The following is a 22,485-nucleotide window of genomic DNA, read 5'->3' as shown; positions in this document are numbered from 1 at the left end:
AATTATACCAATATAACTCCCTATGGAGACACTCTTATACCAGAATAAGAGTTTACACGTTTTATCTTACTCTGCTTCCAAAGCACGTAAGCTTAAGTGGGAAAGGGTACTCTTATACTGGAGCAAGTTTCCACACTGAGCTAGTTATATTGGTATAATTATGCATTTTTTTCCCTTCAGTGTAGACAAGTCCCTAGTGCCTTTTCAGCTTTGAACTTTAGTTAAAAATTTCTTGGTTGTGATAAGTGTCTAAGCATTTTCATAGTATATATTTATAATGGGACTTGGGTATTTAAGCCAATTACTTTGGCCAATTAACAGCATCCTGTGTTGTGGATAACAATAGGATGTAAAAAGGGATCAAAATTTATGTTCCTAGCTGCTTGGGTATATCTGCATTTTTTTTCCCCCCTTTGTGGTTTTACAAGTATCCAGTGTACAACACAACAGGTGGAGAAGTCTGTGGCTGTCTAATGAATTCTGTATCGGACACTTTTTGTCTCCTGTTTCTCATTATTCCTCGAGTTTGGTTTTTTGGTTTTTTTTTTTTTGTGCTGTGACTGTAATTGCATATATCTCTGTGGATCACAGAAAGCAGCTTCCTTGATGAAGCTGGAAAAGAAATTCTTCAAAAAATGTTAATTGTTTGGAGAATTGCTGAAATTTATTGATCTTCATCTCAAGACAGTTAGGGCCATAACTGACTTTCTAGGCACATGTTGTTGCAAGGAGTAACTCAGATTGGTTGCAGAGAGAGGAGAGGGTGCAGGTGCATGTGATGTAGTCAGAGGAAGGATGATGTTTAGAAGGTGTGTTTGGTATGGGTGATTTCTTTATTCTCGTTCAGTCAGAAGTGGGTATGTAGAGAGGTATTTACAGGGATGTTGCTTTAAGTTAGCCATCTCCTCTGGTTCTCTTTGCTGCTTAAAATACAGCATGTCTCATCCTTCACACCTCCTCCAAAAGAGGAATATGTAAACACTTCTTTACAGTGTTTTAGCAGTTTTTGCAGATATCAACACAAATTCCTTATAAACGGTTTTTCTGTTGTATCTTTTTTACTCCTTAAGAAGTGACTGGTTTGAAAACATACTATTTCATCCTCTTAATTTTATTTTGTCAATATTTCTAGTACATATGTAGTGTTATAATGTTCATGTTGTCTCATTGTGTTAGAAATTGAGATTTATGACTTCAGATGAAAAGCAAATTGCAGAAATAAAAGTCTTAAAATAAAACAGAGGTGGTGTAATAACCTCCAAATCATAGAAGAGCAAGACAAGAGGGGACATCAGGAGGTCATTTAATCCATCCCTTTGCTCCGAGACAGGATAGCACAGACCTAAACCATTCATGACAGATGTTGCTCTATCCTGTAGTAGTAGCAGACTGAGCAAAAAAGAATTATTTATACATATGCTTCCACCTGCCCTCCCAAAGCTTTGTGCCAGCTGAACTTGCCATGAAATTGGTGTGAGAGGATATGTGGATTCATAGAGGATAATTTCAAGTGTCTTTGAGATGTTTCTGGGTTTTGGAAATGTAATGTCTTCTGTCCAAGTAGTCTAATGATGTTTGTGTAGTTCTGAGTGTAATGCTAATTTCTAATTTTATCTGGTTGTCTGTTTTTCAGATGTATTCCTTCCTGAAAAGATTCTTTCTCTGTGCTAGCTTTGTAATGGGTGTCTTATCTTCTTGGGCATTGAGCAGTTTAGTTTAAAAATGTGTGGCATTTTCTTTTTATACTTGACAGTATTTTTGGTATATAAATCAGTGTCGGTTTTACTTTATTTGTTTGGTTTCTTTTTGTGTGAAAGAGCTGAGCAAAAAAAAACCACAAAACCAACTATGGGTAGGAGTGTAAAGGGAGAAGGGGAAGAATACATTCAAGAAATCATAGTAGTTGGTAGAAGAGCTGAGTTTAGCTGAAATGCCAGGTTAGATATAGTGATTAACATGGCTTTAAGAAAAGGTCTTTTCTCTTTGAAGAATAAATAATATGTACATCTCTGAATTTTACACATGGTATATGCAGTTCTTTAGTCATAAATTGAAGTTTGCAAATGAGTGTCAGATGAATAACATCTTTCTAAATTGAACAACACCTAAAACTGGAGTTGCAGATACTCTGTTGCTAAAATGAGTCTTTGGGTTTGTTTGCACTATTTTACATTTTAGTTATATCAGCTGAGAAGCACCTGTCTTTGGCCTGGTCAGAAGAGGTCATTTAGTGCCAAGTTATTTGGACAGAATGAACTCTTTTCAGCCCTCATCAGCTGCAGGAAGAGGCTGCTGTAAGTTGGAGAAAGGAAAATATTAAATGTAAATAGACTCAAATTGCTGTTGCCCTCAGAAATAGCTTACTTGGACATATGGGAAAGATTCCCTATACCTGTACTGCTTCAGTGTTTTTTAGGAAGATAGTAATTTCCTTCTCTATTTTACCTTTTAATCTGATTGGTAATTTTAGGAAGTTGGGAATGCTGTATTTTGTGTTGAGCCCAAAGGGGGATCATTAATTCTGAATATCTTATCTAATAAATGAGGGGGTTTTTTTGAGTGTTTTTGGGAAAGCTGTGTTGCTGGTTTTGCACAAAGACTGATGTGGGCTCTCCTAAGGACTGGGAAATAGGAGGTGGTCATAAAAGTGGAAAGAAACCAAGAGTTTTCAGGGAGACAGAATTTAAAAATAATGGTTTCTGCTGTGGGAGGGGGGAGGAAATTCTATGAATATGACATAGTCAGGTTTCCTGTTAAATGATAGTTTTGGGATAATTTCTACTGAAGAGTTGAAATTGGGAGTATTTCTACTGAAGTGGATAGGCTTTCCTGCTTTCATATTTCATATCTCAGACCAGATATGTCTCATATGTTGATTTTTTAATTTAAGTTTAAATGGTGTGATATTAAAGAAAATTATGGTTGCATACTGAAAACATATGCCTTCTTTGTATAGAAGCTGAAAGTTCTGGATACTAGCTATAATAAAACTGTGCATTTAATTCTGAACACCCGGGATGATATGGTGCAGAGGTTTGAATCCATGATTAATCCCGCTTCCATATTTGTGCACTTATCCATGTGCATGTGTTACATGCCTGTGTTTCTTTGTGCTGAGATGCTCTAGGATGCTTCACAGTCTGCCAGTGTTTGTGGAAGAATTTGTCCCTTCTGTAGTGATTGTGAAAAGAGTAGTGAAAACATAGCAACTTTTGCTGGTTTTGAGTGAGAAGTAGGTGAAGGAAGTAGGGTTAAAAAAAGGTTTTGACTTGGTTTAAACCCAGGTCAGAGTTTTTTTTTTCTGAGTAAACCATAGGGAAATGTGTATTTATATCCAGATATGGTTTTGGAGGTCTGGTCCACAGATTTATTTGGGAATCATTCCCAAATCTCCATGAATTTTTAAGTTTGTTTAAAACCTGTAGGTATTAAAGCTGATAATCTTTTTTAATCAGTGGAGCTTTTAATTTTCTTGCTACAATTATTGATTTTGCTTACAAATATGTTTCTATAATTACATATATGTTGATCTAAAGAGCATTTTTTTCTTGTAGAAATTAAAGTTTAAATCTGAACAGATCCCTTAATACTTTGAGGTTTTGACTTGCTATGTGTCTCTTACTATAGCTGCTACATGCATTATAGTTCTGGAATTACTCTGATGCAGGATGTTCTTGCGACCACCACTTTTACAAGGAAATTTACAACTCCCGTAATATTTGTCCTTTTAATTCTAAGATCCAGATGAAGCATAATCCCAGGAGTGTTGTTTTGCTGTTGCAATGTAATCTTTTTGAGATGATACATGATTTAGTTGGAAACAAATTAGCAACTGTGCATGCCTAAAGAAAGCAATTTAATAAACAAGATTTTTGTAAGACCTAATCAGAATTGTAAAATGATACCTGGGAATCAGTTACATGAAACAAAAGAGCTGGTGTGAATGTAGGCATGTGTGTGAATTCATGGTTTCCAATCACCTTGTTCTCTCAAGTAATACAAGGTCTTTGACCTTCAGTCTACTGGTTTTTCTAATTTATTACTTAACTATTGAATGTTTTCAATCAGTAATGAAGATTTCCACTTGTTCTGGGGGTGGATTTTAATTTTTACTTTAACTCCTGATAAAAGCTGTTTAATAGATGCTTCAAATCACCTGCTGCTGATGGTGAATTTTTATTTGTTTTTATCCTTCCCAGAAACTTAGTTCCATGCCTCTGACAGTGTCTGTGTTGATGAGGAAGATCATTATAAATGCAAAATAATCATAGGCAGATACTCATCAAAATTATGTTGCTCCATCTCTCCATCTCCACAATGTGGGTGTCTAGCCCTAGATTGTCTGTTTCTAGTTGACCCTTGGACTGAGCTGATGCTGCTGGTATGTCTCTAACTGGGGCAGTGGATTTTTATGATGTTCAACCAACATGATACAGAGGCTGTTATGGAATGATTGTAAAAAAAGGGTGAACCAGTTGGTTTCCAGGTAACTATTAATATTTTGCACTATTTACAACCAAGATTTTTCAGCTTTTACAGGAACAGTTTTAATGTAGAGAATGTTACAAGAGAAGCAGCTTCTTGGCAATTAAAGAGATGACAAGGCTTCTGTTATAGAGATGAGTTTGCTTTCCCATTAATCCTGATCCTAAATATATCCTTTAGGAATTTTGCATATATTGTCTCTAGCTACAGGCTTTTCCCTGTTTTCTTATTTAATTAAGGCCATTTCTTACCTAATTAAAAAATAGTGTTGAAAAGAAAAAATACTAGATTAGCAAGTATGCTACCTGCTGTGAGGCTAGAAACCAAAAAAAAATACAGAAATTCAGTGGTTTTCACTGCTTTTTAATGTCCAAGTCTGCTATCACTTGGTGTGAGTAGCATGACTGATTTGTCTCCTTTTCCTGAGCTGCATTTCTTCCTGGTGTGGCAGTAGAATATAACTCTTACAACTCTTTGGCAACCATTTCTCAGTGTGGGCAGAACTTTCTGAGGTTTCCTTAGTTGCCATCTCATGGTATGGCTATTGAAAAAGAAAGACAACTAACTATTTTTGTTGCTCATGGTGGAGCTTTCCATTCTGTTACCTTTTATGCTTCTTTGTGCTTGTGTTCTATCCATTCTATAAGTGGATTGATTGGTTTTTGTTTGCTCTTGTTTGTGTGGTGTGGGGTTGTTTTTATTGTTGTTTTTTAGCATTTTTCTTCCTGATTTTATTCATCATGAGCTTGCACAGCTGCAAAAAGAGACCAAATTGCATTAGATTCTTCACCAAAGGAACTTGGGCTGTGTTCCTGGAAGAGGGTGATAGAGGGCACTTTGCAGAAAAGAATGCAAAAAATCCTTGATATATCAAAAGGATATGTTTCTTAGAGTATCCGCTAGATTTTAGTGTCATCTGAACTCTTGATTTATTCTGGAACTGCATTCTGGTGAGGTCCATTACAAATGCCAGCAGTGGTATAACTCAGTTTTTTAAGAGTTGACATTTGCTTTTTTTGTAATAGTGTAATCTCAGAGCATGGCCTAGAAATTTTAAATATGTTTCATTCGGGAGTACTTGATGAAATCTAGCGCATAAGGTTGAATTTGAGAAGTTGAGGGGCTTATTTTTGGACTTCTTAGAAATAGGTCATTTTCTCAAAGGCATTAATACTGTTCCAAGTGTTCTAGCAGAAATTTAAGGTAGGGATTTTTTTGTCCTTTTTTTTTTTCTTTCTTTTAACGTTTCCAGACACCCTTTTCCATCTGAAGGTAGGTTTCTGAAAGTTCAGAATACCATGTTACAGCCTGTGATGCTGTAACAACGTTCTCCTTTTGAAAACCTTCCAGAGGGTTTCTTTTTTTTTTCATTCACCCTTAGCCTACTCATTTCTGACTTTTAGTTCTGTTCCTTGTTAATCATAACTGACATCAGTCTCCCCAAAGTCTTCTTGTCTTTTTCCTTGTTAAAAGTGCATATAATACTTGTTATTAGTAGAGTGAAAACCCAGTCACAGAAAGGTGAAGTGTTGTGCTCATGTTTGCATAGCAGGTCAGCTGCTGAGCCAGGAATAGAAGTCCTGTCTTATGACTTGGTGCCCTAACCGCTGGCGTGCACTGCCTCGCTGAAGCACTGGTCTTTTCCAAGAATGTAGTGGTGATGGAGTGTAGAAGAAGGTACAGCAAGTATAGGAGCTCTGCTTCCAACTCCGGCAGGGCTTTGAGGCTTGTACATAGCTTAAAATACTGGGGAAGGAAAAAAGCTTTCTGAAGGAGCACCTAGATAAGTTCTGTAAAGTTACGGTTTGCTGTGCTCTGTTTAAAAATAAACAACAAAAACCAATTTGAAAATAGCTTTCCAGAAGGTTGTGGATGTGGGGAAAAAAAGTTCTGTGTGTTTGAAAGTCAAACTCTGCTCTACAAATAACCTTAAGAGCAGCCTGTGATTAAATCTTTTGTATATTCAACAACAAACTCATTTTATGCAACCACAACTATGATAAAATTGAATTAAATGAACCTGCCTCTAAGAAAAGAGACTGAATAGCTGAGTAGCGCATTATTCAATGAATGGGAAACGGGGAGGCTGGCTGGAACGGCTGGGAAATGGTTTTAACATTCTGTCGGACTAAAGAGCAATTCTGTGAAATCACTGTATTTGTTTCCCCCCTACCTCCCCGCCCTCAATTTTTAAATAGCAGTGCTCTTCATACTGTCAGAATTCAGTGTTGTGACACCCCTACTCAAAAGTTATGACAGCAGTGTAATGACAGCTACTGCCTCTTGAGAATCAATCAGGCAATTAATTTTGTAAATGAAATGCTGATTATACAAAGCTTCACATGAGAGGCCCAGTGATTAAAATCAATTTAACAAATTGTTTCAGGTGGGACTTGATTAATAATTTGCCATAAATGCTGAGGATATATGACCAGCATACCTTTTTGTGTGTGTGTGTTAATATAGAACTATATATAACACTTGGAGTGGAAAAAATCTGGAGCTAACTGTATGTACTTTTGGCTTGTGACCTAGATGCAATTGGTTATACCTTTTTGCGGCTACACTGTTATCCTAGGTGTCCATAATGCCACTTTCTCAGCTAGTGCTCTTTCCAGCAATTCCATACATCTAACTTTTCTTTTTGCTAATAAAGCCAAGTAACTGAGAAAATGTATTCAGATCTACTTGAATATTTATTAGGTTTAGGAGGATTTTTCTTCAAAATTTAAAGTGGATGTAGGATATCTTTCTTGTATATTCTCCCTACCTCCCTTCTGTCCCTTACTAGTTTTCAGGACTTTCTGCGGTTTTCCCCTCCTACTCCAGTACTTCTCTGCAGGAGCCTTCCTGCAGAGAACCCCTCTTTCCATTTGAGGCTGCTCTCTGCTCCTTGCCTGATGGACACTATTTTTAGTACATCCTTTTCTGTCCATCTAACCCTGTGTTTGTATAAGAGCTGTACAAAGTAGGTGAGGGAGGTGTTTTTTTTTTTTTTTGAGTTCCAGATGGCAGCCATGCAAAGGAAGTGAAGGTGTTTACTTGTCTAGGAAGCTGAGAACCTCATTGCCAGACAAAATAGAAGTAACTGGTATTCTGGGTGGGGCTTTTCTTTCTTTAACTTGCAGTTTTCTGGGTTTATGAATGAATTTTCTCTTGTTGCACCATAGTGTTGGCTTCTGAGAAGGCCTTAGGGCTATGAGACACCCTCTGGTGAATCTAGCCTGAGAACTTTGAGATGCTGTTTTCCCTCGCTATCTGCCTTGGTCTCCTGCCACGGGTTACTATTTCCGTAGCAGAAATGGTAGACTGAGCACTGTGCCCATGTCTCACATGTTCCACTGCCAAGGCTGTTTTATTGGTGCAAAACAACTCGGGCAGGTTTTGGGTTCAGATATTGGACTGTGGATGGAAGTAGCTAAAGCATGGTCGTGATCTGGCAGAAAGTGGGAAAAGCACTGGAATCATTGACAAGTTCTGTGGGTGCAGATAGGTTTACTAGAAGACATCTTTAAGAACCCCTAAATTCTGCTGCATTAGAAATTACAGCTAACTTGCAGGGGAGTGCTTTTGCTAGGAGAGTAGAGCTTGTGTATGCTTAAGATGGTCTACTCTATATGGAGTATCCAAATTGGAGAAAACAAGTATAAAGACAGGAATATAATTCTTGAGTACTACTTGAAGAGGTTTGGAATTGGTAAAGTGGGTTATAGAAGAAGGCTGAGTGTTCAGGTGTGTTACACCTTCTGTTGACTTCAGAACAATCAGGGTGTTAACTATATGTCAGTAATTGGTAGTGACAAAGACAACTGGCAGGGTAGCAGTTCTGAGCTGTATAGTTGTGTGAGCTTCTTAGAAACATAAGATTGTTTCAGCCATCATCTGTGATAATGTGTATAGTTGCTTTTTGATGTTGTTTTAACTATTGCGTGCACTTCTAGTGGCAACTGAAGAGGTTGGTTTGGTATACTTCATTAAAAACAGGTTTCTATGCTGTGGTTGTTTGCATTTGTTCTTTCAGTAGTCATTTAGGTTTATCTATCTACAAAATAATAACTAGAGAATGGTTGACTCACTGACCTTCCAATTTTCAGGATGTGTTCAAAAGGACCCAGAAGAAAATTGGAAAACAGGCATACCTGCATACATCCTTCTCCCCCACCTTGCAGAGACACTTGCATGTATAATTACTTGCAAATGTTCTAGTGGAGTAGTAGTTGATTTTTGGTGGGGCATAGCTTTGGTTTTCTCTCTTTCTGCTTCTTAATTACTTTGTTTTGAGTGGGACTATATCTTTCTGATGTTTCCTTGCAGTTGAAATCAGACAGTATGCAGAGCCTTTAAGACAAGGAAAATTGCTGTTATTGTTAAGTCTCTGCCAGTTTATGATTCTTCATTTACTGGCCTTCATTGTAGGCTTATGTTGAACTTGGTTCTTTGTTTTTGCTTATTCCTTGTTGTGTTTGTGCAACTGACTTTTTATAATTTTAATTTTAGTAAGGTACAGACAGTAGACTTTCTGTTTAGAAAAAAACTGGAAGCATGTTTGCCAGTCACTTCTCATATTTTAATATTAATGTCAGAATTTAATGATGTACATTAATACTGTTTTAATAGTTGTTTGTGTCTTTAAATAGATATTTAAAACACATGTAAGAAGTGTTGTGTTTTGAAACTCACGCTTTTGTCGTGTAAAAACGTTGGCTGAGGAGTCCTTGTACATGTTCATACAAATGATGGCATTATCTAGGAATGGATTATCTTTTCCCCAGTTTCGTCCTCATGCCAGCTGTGTCATTGTATTGTAGTGAATACTTGTGATTATCTCTAGAGATAAATTTGTAACTTGGTGCCTGACCTAGAGCTGAGAGCTCCATGCCCATCTTTCTTGGAATGTTGGTAATGGATTGTCAGCTGTCTTTATTATGAGGTTTCAAGGCTTTGGTATTAATGAAGAGGCTTTTTTTTTTTCTTTTTTTTTTTCTTTTTTCTTAATATGGAGACAGAAGCTTTGGCTGCAGATCAATGAATAAACAAAGAGTTATTGTATTCAGTAGCTCTAGGAGTTTGAGGGCAAGCCTACTTGAGAGTGTTGAGTTCATGTTGTTTTGTTATAGGCACAAATGATGTAGCATTAGTTGTTGCAATGTGCTGTGGCTTATAGTCCATTTAAATAGCAGCATTTGCTGTTGTCAGCCAAACCAATGCTGCTTTCAATCTTTTTTGTTTAAACAAACAAAAAAGCACACTTTCACTTGAAGAGTAGTTACATCTCATATGAATACTCTTCTCCTAGTGAATTGCTCTGTCTGCCTTGTGTAGGAGCTCTCCCATCACGTCTGAATCCCACTGTGAACTTCTGAAAGTGTTTCCTACTCCTCCCTGCCTCAAGATTTCAGTTCAGTAGGGTTCTTTGTAGCATCTTTAAATGGATATTATATTTTGGGACTGTGACTGGTGGTATTCATATTCGTAAATGACTTTTATATAAAGATTTTGGTGTTAGAAGTGAAGCTTTCATTAATAACTTCATGGTATATATATAATGCATATGTAACATTAGTAATGTCCTAAAAGGAAGAACTGATACAACTTGGTCAGACTGTTGCTCAAGATACTGCAGTGTGCATACTTTCTCAGATTCAAGCAGAGACAAGGTACCTGGGAAAACACTGGTTAAATGATGAGAGAAAACAGTAGTGGTTTGGTTTGGTTTTGGTTTTTTTTTCCCTCTCATTTTAGAAAATGTAAAATTGAATGTCAGGTACTTCAGGGTGAGGTGATTTATTTGTTTTGACTAGGAGGAGAGCAGAAGTGGTGGTGATACTGAGTTTACAAGTGGGTGTAGAATATTAATTTTTCCACTTCTGCTTATGGCAGGAATGCCAAATTTTAAATGTTCTTTTTCTGTTTCCTGCTCTTTCTTTCAATATCTTGTGTAAGAGGTTCTCAGTTACTATCTGTGGGCAGTGTAGGCTTTTCTGTGTCCTACCTTAATGGTTAGGCTGTCTGTCTAAAGACCAGGGTTGAAACCTTGGCCCTATTGAAATCATTAGCAAACCTTCCGTTGGTTGTTTTAATACACTCACAAGTCACATAATAGGCAAGAGCTCTTACGAAATGCTCTGTTCTTACAAAGACTGATAGTACATGTGCAAATGAATCAGATACTGACACAAGATAGGCACTGTAATAAAGGGGTTATAAATTATAATATTACTGTGGACTGAAGCAAGGAACAAAACTGAGGTATTTTGAGGAACTGCAGATCTATGCAAAGTTTAAATGAAATGTGGCAAGTTGAAGAGGAGGTGCAGAATCAGAAGTAAGAGGCAGAATTCATTCAGGCTTGCCTCGCAGAATATGGCAGTAAAAAATAGCATGAGCAAACACTAGCTAAACTGGTAAAGGGTAATGTGTATATTGGGAGTAAAATAGCACTAGAGAAAAATTGGACCCTTCTGTAAAGGAGGAGGGGAAAGGAAACAAATGGATATTGATGACTGACAATGACACTAAAATAAAATTTTAAAAGTAATTAAAACTTTGCGGTATGGCATGTAATAAAATTACCTAAAGGCATAGAAGATGTGAGAATACACACATCATCCATTCATGGTCATACCTGCCCACTGGGTTTTAGAAGCATGTGATACAGTTACAGTGATGCTGTCATTTTCAGTAAATGCTAGAGAGCAGATGTGGAGTGGTTGGTGGTTGATCCCTACAACATGAAGAGGCTAATACTCATCATGCTCATCCTGTCACCCAAAACTTGTCTTTGAAAACAGTTGAAGCTGATGTTAAAGAAAATATGAAAGTTTAATAAATGTTAAAGGAACCTTCAGATGAGATTATAATACGTATTTATCGACTAATTCCTAACTTTTCAAAATGGGTGACAGAAACTCTTGTTATCTTGTTATAAAAAATTAAGTTCAAAGGAATGCTAAAGCTAGAAACTGCACATGCATTGAAGTTGGACAAAGTTCTAATTTAATTTTTACGCACTGTATGGGACACAGTGCTTGATGAGCAGCTGTGTATGGCTCCAGGTCTTTCTCACCATGTGCTGGTCTGAAAACAAAACTTGCTCTTTTGTTAAAGAGTTTTCAATGGTATTCATGATGGTCATATTAAATTCTAAAATCACTCTGTAGTGAAGGGATTCTTCCTTTTTTACAGACGGAAAACTGAGGTAATTCATTGCTGTAGGAAGTTTGAGTGGCCTGTCCATGGTGGAAATAGGTTAAATTTTCTGAAATACAGAGCTTCTGAAACATCTTCAAAGCACATCTCTCATCAAATTCAACAGTAGTTGCAGTTGTAGATACACAGTATAACCTGCAATTTAAATCCTATTATTTCAAGTCAGGAAATGAGGGATGTGTTAAATCTTGAAACTTTTTAGTGAAAAACTGTGACAGATGCAGGGGTAGACTCTGGTTCCACCTGAGCAACATACAGCTACCTGAATGGTAAAACCATCTTCTGCTGCGTCTACTCCTCCTAGAGTAAGTGAAACAGTCTTCTGGCACACAACAGCTCCTTCACTCCATTGCTTTTGGCTGATCTCCTAGAGCAGGCCCATCCACTGCCTCTGCAGACAAAAGCGTAACTATGTATTTAAAAACAGATACAGTTGTATCTGTGAAAGAGACTCATTTAATGTTGCAAGTGCAAACTTAATTCTAGCTGGTCTTCTGCAGTGGTAATATTTGTTAAAGCAGGGGCAGAGCTAGCTGTTTGGTTTTGTTTTGCCTTGCAGAAATATGTTGACAGCCACTGAGTCTGGTAGATGTCTTCACCTTTAGCTGCACTGCACAGATGGTTGGGATCTAATCTAATGGGAGTAAGGAATAACAGTGGTAAATTGACACCATCTATAGGGACTGGCCAGAGCAGGGATGAGATGTACTTCCTCGCTGGATGTCTTCTCCAACTGTAAAGATGATCAGAGGACTCTACTGTTTTGTTTTCTCCCCAAGACCTTGGAGGGAGGAGGAAACAGGCACCACTGACAGCTAGGGTGGATCTCTCTGGGTTGTCCCAGTAATTTACCTAGAGATACTTACTGCTCTCTGTCTCTCCCTCTCGTATTCAGTATCTCCAGTCGTTGATCCTGATGCCTGACTTGCAGTGTCCACAGTAAGTTTGGGGTATGCCTGTATCCAGTGACCAAACCCTTGGTTTCAGAGTTGTGTGGGTCACTTACAGCCCCTGGTGACTTGAGTTACAGCAGTATCTCAGGCTCTTTATCCTTCCACCTCTCTGAAATAGATGGATGTCACCTGAGGGAAAGAGGAGCAGCTGACCTGGGGGAGAATATGGGGAAGTCAGGGGACAGCAGGCTGGTGAGGAGAAGGGAAGGGAGGGTAAAGTGGCAGTGAGGCTCAGCCTCCTAATACACACAATAAAAAACCCTCCACTGCTTGGAGGTCAGTAGTCCAGAGGACAGAGACTTTTCAGCCTGTATCCATATCACCTCCTGACCTTGTTTCCTCCTCTTCCTTTCAACTTTTCGTGCCTTGCTTCTGTTTCTGATGCTTTTTTTAACCCATTGTCCCTATTCCTTTGTCCAGCATATTCGAGGCTGCTTCTGTATACCTTGTAACTCCTCTCATGAAATCTCACTGTGCTGCTCTTCCTCCCCTGCTCCTCATGGCCTGGTGACATTCTGGTGCTCCCGTGTTGCCTTCACAAGCATCCAATGTCACCCTGGCAAATTAAAATTCCCTGCCCCTCTGGTATTTAAGAGGTATTTTGAAGTGTTTTATGTAAGAACATAAACGATGTATTTTTCTGTGACCTCATTCTAAGACATAGCTGAACTGTTTCTGCTGAATTTTCCAGAGAATTTCAGCCTCAGGCATACATATGGCCTGGAAAATTTCAGCCTAAATGCTTGAAGTTTGGCAAAGTTTATATGCACCTGAAATTAGTCTTGATAATGGAAAGTGTCAGACTTTTAGCTGTGTAGCTATCTGTATTGTTTATAATTATATTTAAGTACTGGATGTGCAATAGAAAATACTACAGTCAAAATTAATTAAAATTGAACTTGGATAAATGTTGTTACTGGAGTTGAGACCTAGAACTAATACCCTGAAAAGGAAGATGATGACAGTGAACAGTGCTGTTTGGTTTCATGAGAATCTTGTGGAGGAAAGACAGGACTTGCTTTGAACAAGGATTTATATTTGAGAAGATAAATATGACAGGCGATGCAGAGAATTAACATTAAAACACAGAAATAAATGTAGATAAAGTATCTTGGTCTATAGGAGGAAATTCAAGTTGCCCTCTGGGATCCTCTAAGAAGGAATCTCTAGTCCATCTGCTAAACCTTTGTGTTGCTTTTAGTTAAAAGTGTGGTGAGAGTGCTTGATTGCCTAAAGAAAAAAAAACAAAGAAAAGAAAAATGAGAGTGTTGTTACGGGTCAGGTGGCCTGGAGTGGTTGGGGAACCATTGATTTTGAAAAGTATGGAATATAAATAGTAAATTACCCAGGGACATTTAGTGGGGGAAAAATAGAAACTTCTGATCTGGCCACAGAACAGCCAAATAATAAAGGGAAAATTGCTGAGTAATACTTGCCAAAATTAGAAATGAATGTGCAGTTTGCTATGGTGGCAAAAAAGGGCAGTCCTCTTCTGAACTGAATGGAAGTATTGTGTGAGGAGGACGTGGTTATCATTTTACCTCTTCACATGTAGTGTGTCCATGTTTGGAATATTTTATCTGACTTGGGGTGACTTTCCTGGCAAATCAGTGTTGGTAAGGGTGTGGAGAGACAGTGAAAAAGTTGGAAGGTTTTGAGTTTTTTACTTGCAGGAAGGAAAGAGTAAGAACAACATGCAGTAGTTTGTTAAGTAGCAGCTAGTTTGGAGAGCATATACTTTGTGTGTAAAAAAACAAAACAAAACAAACAAACAACCAAAAGTCACACCAGTAATAAGAATCAGATGGGAAGGGGGGAAGTGTAGTTCATTGTCATAATAACTATTGCATCAGAATCTAATAGCCAGAAAGGACTTGTTAGAGGCTGTGTTGCATAGGGGGCTTTAAAATTAAACTGGTCACAGTACAGCGTAGGAAAACATGTACAAAATGTGCTACGGGAAGGAATCCTACTCCTGGCGGGGGGGTGCGGGCTGGCTGGGTGAATTAATAGATCTTTTTATTGGGAGGAGGAGGGGGTGTGGGATATGTCTCTTTCAGGAAGATGAGATTGTGATAGGTTTTTTAAAAGCTCCTCCCCTCCCCCCTTTCTTCCATGAATATAACCGACACTCGGGAATTAAAAACTGGATATCATATTAACAATACAGCGCTGCGCTTGACGAAGTACGATATCTTTTCTGGTTCAGTTAGTCCTCAGTAATAAAACATGAGAGTAATACCGCACAATGGTTGACACCTGTCCTGAAACTGTTACAGTGCTTGGTAAGTGCTGCCAAGAAGTCTAAAAATAAAACTTCCCTCCCTTGGCTCCCCTCCCCCTCCATCAGTGGCTGCTGTTTGGATTTTCTGAGGTCTATTAAGGAGGTGAATAAACTTCCATGTGAAATGTGGGTTATGACTTGCCTTTTGATCTGGAAACTTGCTAATGCACATGATAGCAATATGAAAGTGCTGAAATACAGTGTTCTGTATGCGTTGCACTTCTTGGAAGTTTTCTTTCCTTTCCACTTTCCTTTTTCTTTCCCCCCCCCCCCCCCCCCCCCAAGGTAAGAAAACAGATGTTTTCTCAAGGTTAAATGGCTTGTCCATTACTTCACTACTTGTGTCTCTTTTGATACACACAGTTTTATGTTTAAAGATTAAAGTCAGTTATGCTAATCAGTTTACAACAGCATACTTAATTATTTCTCAAGTTTATTGTGCATTTTTTTCTGCTTTTTTGTAGGTAAGAGAACTGTGAGTTTGAGTGCAAAATTATCATTATTTTTTTTTATTAATTATTGTATTTTAAATGCACTGGAAGTCCCAAACTCTCCATTCAGACCCTCACCTAATTAATATAAGAACCAGAGTATGATACTTTGCCTGTTTGTGTGTCTAGTCAGTATTTGATGTATAGAGCATTGAAAAAATGTATGTAGAGTCTGCCTGCAGTGAATGTAACTGTTCTGACCTTTTTCTTTCCACACCTTAAAATGTTTCTTGGCTTGTGTTTAACAACAGGGCAGCCCAATGGATCCGATGGTCATGAAGAGACCCCAGTTGTACGGCATGGGCAATAACCCCCACTCTCAGGCGCAGCAGAGCAGCCCCTACCCCGGGCAGTCCTACGGCCCTCCTGGCCCCCAACGCTATCCCGTGGGAATGCAGGGCCGGGCCGCGGCAGCCATGGGAGGAATGCAGTATCCACAGCAACAGGTTTGTGGAGGATTTTTCTCTGTTACTTTGGTTTCCCTCCTCTCCTTCTCTTCCCTTCTGACACTATGGTAATAGAGGGGGTGCAAGGAGAAGAAATCAGAAATAAGTATTTCTCCCACAGAAGGAGAGTGAAAGGCTGTTTTGAAAGGACATCTATTATGTGGAGAGTGTGAATGTGTTCTGAAACCCCATAGTCAGAAAAGAGTTTAGTTTGTTGCTGGTACTTTTTGGAGAGAGGAGTATGTCAAATGCAGTCAGTTTTCCTTTTTTCTAGTTGATGGTGTTTAGCTTTGTATATTTTTTTTGTTTTTACAATTCTCTTCCTCTCTGACTTAGATACCTTTAAATGCAAGATGAAAGCTAGAGCTGACACCAGTGCAGCAAGACTAGTGTTGTCCAGTATATACAGAAGTGGTACATCTTTATATCAGCTGTCTGTTGTTGTGGTGGACTTTTTTGTGTCTTATTCCTCTTTCCCCCTTACAGAAGGAGCCTGTAGCTTTTTCTACTTTTTCCCCTTTACCAATTCTTTAGAGTCAGGATATTTATTTATTTTATATCACAGGACAAAGAAATGTGAGAGTTTCCTTTTATCTACTTGGATTTCACTGTTGATGGTGACCTTTTCTGCCTTTTTCCTGCCTTTGTAAAAAAGGTCAATTCCTATGTTCATACCATATACTAAAAAAGATACAGTGCTCTTCTGGGGGAGAGAGGGTGTGGGTATGAATAAACCCAGATTATTAAGAATTTATGTTTTACTAATTTGGTTTTTAAAATTAGGAATGTGAATATAGGCAATGGAAGCTCTCTGCTTTTTTGTGAGCACAACAGAGTAATAACTTGAGCATTAGTGGGAAAGAACATTCATTTCGTGCAACTGACTAGTTGCAATTAGCTTTTTTAATGTCATTTTTGTTAAATATAGAGAAGATAAGAAAATCTTACATTCCCTGGCAGATAGGTGTCTGGCTAATTCTTGTTATCACCCATCTACCAGGGCAGGATATTAATCAAGCGGTTAATTAAATAACAGTATCCAATATAGTAGTTGAGTGAATAGTACCAACAGTCTTCATTTTTATTGTTTTCAGTTGTTAAATAGATACTTACAAGGGAGAGGTTGTTTAGTTTAGAAATGTGAATATATTTGGTTGCTGGATTCAGATAGCAAAGTGTTTTGTCAGTCATAAAAGGAGGAGAAATTGAAAAACGGAGGCTTTATTTTTCTCTGTGTGGCTGTAGCCAAAATGAAGTTATTAAAACGTATTTTTAATTTTCAAATGAGTTCTTGTGTGCTGTGTGGAGAGGGGTGTTGAATTTTCACTGCATTTGCTAATTGCTTGATAATTGTAAATTACCCGTCAGCAGGCAGTGACCTGGCACAGTGATTGGCTGCTGGCCCTATCCGTCTTCTCACAGCATTAATGTAATTGGCTGAGCAGCAGCACAGTTCTGAGCACTAATGCTCTTTGGGGAAAAAGTGAGAGGATAATTATGACATTGAATTTTTATTGAACGGACATCACCACCTAGGCATGATTTTGTTTTGGACAGCCTCCAAAGCTTCGTGTGTTTGGTTTGTGAACCTCTAATGATCTGAATCCAGTTCTTTTCATATTGCTCATATATTACCTTTTTACAAAGGATTAAAATGCAGGAATGCAGGTTTGTAAATTGAATTGCCAACTTACCAGCTGAGTGGTAAGTTGTCTTTGGCACAGGATGCCACAGTTTGATTCCTGGCTGGGTTTTTACTCCTGTGACATGAATATTAAATAAGGAGAGCCTAGCTACACTTGTTAAAATTGGCAGTGTAGCATGTACCTACTTCTAGATATAATGTATATAAAATAAATAAGATGGCCAGAAGTTTCAGAAGATGAATCTCAGCACTTTCTGGAAATTGGAGTCCTTTACAGTGTCGCATTGAATCTTTCAAAAGCGCAAGGCACTTCCGAAAAGTCAGTGGTTTAAAAAGTACTGGGCCTTAAACACGTACACCACTCAGATTTAAGTGTTGTGCAGAGACCGCACTGGGTAGATGGATTATGAGGGTGGAAGTGCCACACTGTAGGAAGGGTGGGAAACATCAATGGGAGGGGTTGTTCTTATTTTAAGCTCTAGTCTGCTGTTGCCCAAAGATAGCTGAGGGTGTCAGTTTTTTCAGTGGATGAAATGAGCAGACTTTGTTAGACGGTGAAGATATTTGAAGAAGACCTTGAAATGTTAAGTCTGGCTCTTTGTCAGTGAGTGTTGTGGCTTGAGGTTAGAGCTATGGGACTTACTTGACAATTTAACTTCCAGGCTCTGCTGTAGGATGCTGCAAATGAAGAAATAAAGATGAAAAACAACACCCTAAATATCCAGCTAAAATTAATGGAAATGGTAGAAATTAAGATGATTGCCTAGATGTAGATAGTTGGTCTGTGTCATATTGCAGCAGAGAAAAGTGTATTCCAGCCTGCTGCCCAGAGGTGAAAGAACTCACTCCTGGGAAGGGAGGCCTCTGGCATAAGCAGTGAAAGATTGAAGAGGCTGAAAAAGTGTTATCAGTTGCAGTCATTCTGCATATCTGCAGCACAGGTGTCAAGCGTCACCTGGTAACTTGATGCTTCATACCAAACATAAGGTGCAAATAAACCCCCAAATTTTCATAATATTCTTTGTAGAATTCTCAGGATATTGAAGAGAGAATGGAAAGTATGGGATATGTTCTGTGACATGACTGCAGAGGATGCTGTGAAGAGAGAAACCAGATCTCCTGAGCATTTGAGCTTGAAACTGATCTCTCAAGAGTTACCCATGACGACCCCTAGAACAAAACACTAAGCCTTATATAAGGGACAGAATTTGGAATGTCATCTTTTTGCATTACTCACTAATACAGCTAGAGATAAAAGGGTTGAAATATATATGTAGGCATGTCGGAAAGAGGTAAAACTGTGAAGAACCTAATGGTAACCTGAGTTTTTCTTGTTCTTCTCCAACACTTGACAACAGAGATCCAGATTTATCATGTGAAGATGGGTGATAGCTTGTTGTGACAAAATGCTAAGCAATTTGAAGAATGTAGCAGCATTTTGTCAGATATTAAGGGCATGCCCAGAGAACTCAGTATGTCAAACAAATATATAAAGCATTTGGGCTGATTTAGGTAAAATTATCTTAATGGGTTAGGAGATTAAAAATCACATTATTCTGTGTAATACACATCATTACCTGTGTAAAAGGGGAAATGTAAGAAAGAAAGGTGTTAGTAAAAGAGTTATATGCTTAATTTATAGGATTGCAGACATGACAGTTTGTCTCTTTTGTCAGTAGGCATAAATATGTATGGCGAATGAATTACTCAAAAAGAGATTGTTGTTTGGAAACTTTTGAGGTTTTGTCTCTTCCCTGTCATCTTTCAGTGGGAGGGGAGGAGGTAGGGAAAGCTGGGAGGAAGATGACCTGTGCCTGTGTTGTCAGTTTTCAGCATGATTGAAACACGAGTTGCAACAAGGCCAGTGGTTGCATCCCAAGGTTTTTAAATGCTGGTCTTGCACATAAAACTTAATACTGCTATCTCATCATCTCAAGTACTCTGTCTCCTGGTTTGCATGGGATGAATGTAATTTTAGATTTATTGACACTCCTTACCCAGGACTTCACAGAGGTGGCAGTGTGTATTTAAAAACAGCAGGAAAACACATTTTCAGGTTTAATTTTTGGCTTCTAATCTCTTAGATACTTCTTGGAATTACGAAGAGGTGATGTCAAAATTGAGAATCCTAATAAGCAGGAATACTTGGCACCTGCAGACTTCAGGCTTGATTTTGCAATACATTTCACTATAGTGTGAGTAATAAGAAGTGATTATAAAGACAATAATTACCTTTTCACTTAACTTTTCCCTTTCCCATCCACCCCCTGGCTTCGGGCCTCAGTCAAACAAGTGATGGTGCCCTGTTCAGTTTCTGGCTTCAGTTCAGTTGCCCTGCCAAGTGTTTCTGTGCTTTAGTGCTGTATGCTATAGGAAAACCTGCTACTTTGTAAAAACATTCTGCTAAAACTAGAAATATCTCAGAGTACCAATTAAAAGTGTTTTGTTTTGAGGTTTTTTTTCTGCTTTTGTCTAATGGTGTTGTTTTTTCATGTTAATAGCCTGAAATAGTTTATTTTGTGCTGAATTTCATTAAGCTTAAGAATCAGCTCCTTGAAATACCCACATACAGGTTTTGAAAGTTTTCAGTAAAGTCTGAAGGCTTGGATTTATGAATATGTTTGAAAGAATTGAATGCTGTGATGTGCCTGTTTAATCAGATGATCATTGCCTAATTGATTATTTTTTTTAGCATTCATTAAAATTCCTTGTGTACTTGATGGACTGGAACAACAACTTACTGTGTAAATAGAATTTGTGTTGCTATAATGCATAATAAATTCTTTATGAAAGATAGTTGTGTGGATATGTACAATAGCCATTTCTAATAGCTGTTCAAAATGGACTGTTTCAGTACTGATCATGCAGTTGTCTTAGTGCCTTGAGCCTGCTTGCAGTAAGTCAGTTGTGAGGCTTGAGCATCTGTTCTTTCGCATTTTTTTTTTGCTACAGAAATACCATAAGATGAAAGGCTGCTAATCACTTACCCCTTTAACATTATTTATATATATATATAAATATATATATATGTTCTTGTTTTGTGGAATTCAAAAATAAGCGTTGTCAGTGTCTTCATAGTTATACGAGTGGAACTGTAAGTATCCAGAGTAACACTCTTTCCCCCTCTCTCCCCTCCCCCTCTCTCCCCTCCCCCCCCCCCTTTTTTTTAATGTACAGATTATTTCAAGGATTAAGGAAAATATGCTGATTTTTTTTTTGCCTTACATGGCAGGTTTCAACTTGGAGTAACTATCTGTTAAGGTGACAGAGTTGTAAAACCTCTGGGAATGTTCAGCAAGGTTTTTTTTTGTAATGGAAACTGCAAGTCAACCAGAACTATAGCAGCATCAATGTGATTACCTCATTTAGGAAAGGGTTTACAGTGTTCGTACTGGGTAATGTCCCGGATTGGAAACATTGAATTTAGGCCAAAGAAATCAATTGGCTGTTGGTTTGGCAGGTAGAGTTTTAAAGCGAGCAAACACAAATGTGTGTTTACTATTGGTTGATTGGCTGATTTTGTGTGTGTCACTTTCTGAAATCATGTTAATTCTAGAAGATTGATGTATGCCAAGGAAGTGAGGCTTACTGTCATGTTTTGCTTTGAACCATTAACTTAAAATGTTGTGCATACAGTGAATGCTCCTCAATGTTTGCAGATTTTTGTGCTCCTAAGCAGCTTTTAGCATGGTTGATGTTAGTATTGGTTAAGGGAGCAGACACAGAAAATAAGCATCGTTTTCATTTCTTAGCCTATTTATTTTGCAGGAACAGAGAATCAGTCAATATGATTGAGTCTCAAAAACAACCAGTGGAGGACAAAACATTGAGATGTGTTGCTTTTTCTTAAAGATGGATAGACTCATTTTGTACACACACACATAAAAAAGGATCAGCACATGCATCAGAAGTGTGTTTTTCCAGAGGTTATTTTTGTTTGATTTAACTTGTTTTGTGTGTGTGTGTTTAATTTGAGTTTGGGTTAGTGGCATTTTGGTGGGGTTTGTTTGGTGGTTGGTTTTTTTTTTGGGGGGGGGGGGTTGGTCGGTTGGGTTTTTTTTGTTGGTTTTATTTTTTTGTGTATGTGTGTTTTATTTTGGGGCTTTTGTTTTGTTTTGCTTTTTTCCTCATGGCATTTATTTGGAGCTCTCTCTAGCAGATTATGGACTTATAATTCCTGGAAAGCAGAAAGGTTGAAACTCTTAAAGATTAGTATTTTTCTAACTACTTTTTCTATTAAAACCATGTAAATACTTTGAATTAAAATAATTCTTTCGTAAAATATTATTTGAATGGCATATCTGCTGTCCTGTTGAATTTCTATAAACCTGTGGGGGAGGGGAGGAATCACTTAAGTAGAAAAACTTCCTGGAGAGTGTGAAGTTTGAATCCTTCCTTTTATGAATCAGAAAAGGGATGAGAAGTCCCAGCTGTTTGTTTTCCTTGTAAGGTCATCTTTAAGAATGGATCTTTTGATGGTCAAGTCTTGATAATTGCAAAGAAAAGTTGCTGCTCTTTGTCATGTAAAGAAATGGGATTTTTAAATTTCAGATTTGGGAAAACGCTAAATAATGTTCATGTGCAGACTGTAGGAAAATGTTTAGCATGGTTCTTTCTTTGGCTATACTAAGCCTCATTGACTAAATTGAAAAAAAGGCTGCTACTTTAGTTCATGCCAGGATAAGGCTTTATATGCTGTATTGTCTCCTTTAGAATTATCCCTCCTATTGAGTGTAATTCACTCTATAGAGGGAGGTGTGCAGAGATTACGGATAATGACGGAATCAAATTTGACATAAGTTTGAGGTCTTTATGGTAGTTTATCTCTTCATCTTAATGCTGGTCATCTGAGATTGTTTACTGAAGAAAATCCCTAAAGTAGCAGAATTGCATTATTATGGAAAATAGAAACATTTCAGTAACTTATATCATTTCTTTGAAACTGTGGAAAAAATGTATGTTGAAAAAGAAG

The 22,485-nt window shown here is 37.9% G+C and overlaps 1 protein-coding gene across 3 annotated transcripts in view; it reads left to right on the top strand.

The window, feature by feature from the left end:
• ARID1B (AT-rich interaction domain 1B) overlaps positions 1–22,485 on the top strand; it is a 329,860-nt gene that overhangs the window by 17,389 nt on the left and 289,986 nt on the right. For all 3 annotated transcript variants that reach the window (XM_034060376.1, XM_034060377.1, XM_034060378.1), the window contains exon 2: positions 15,674–15,868. In XM_034060376.1, coding sequence (XP_033916267.1) covers positions 15,674–15,868 — 195 coding nt within the window. The remainder of the gene's footprint in view (positions 1–15,673; positions 15,869–22,485) is intronic.

Source organism: Melopsittacus undulatus, chromosome 3 (assembly GCF_012275295.1).
Source record: "Melopsittacus undulatus isolate bMelUnd1 chromosome 3, bMelUnd1.mat.Z, whole genome shotgun sequence".
In the NCBI taxonomy this organism is placed as follows: Eukaryota; Metazoa; Chordata; class Aves; order Psittaciformes; family Psittaculidae; genus Melopsittacus; species Melopsittacus undulatus.
Note: the sequence above shows the minus strand (reverse complement) of the source record. Positions and strands in the feature narration are given on the sequence as shown.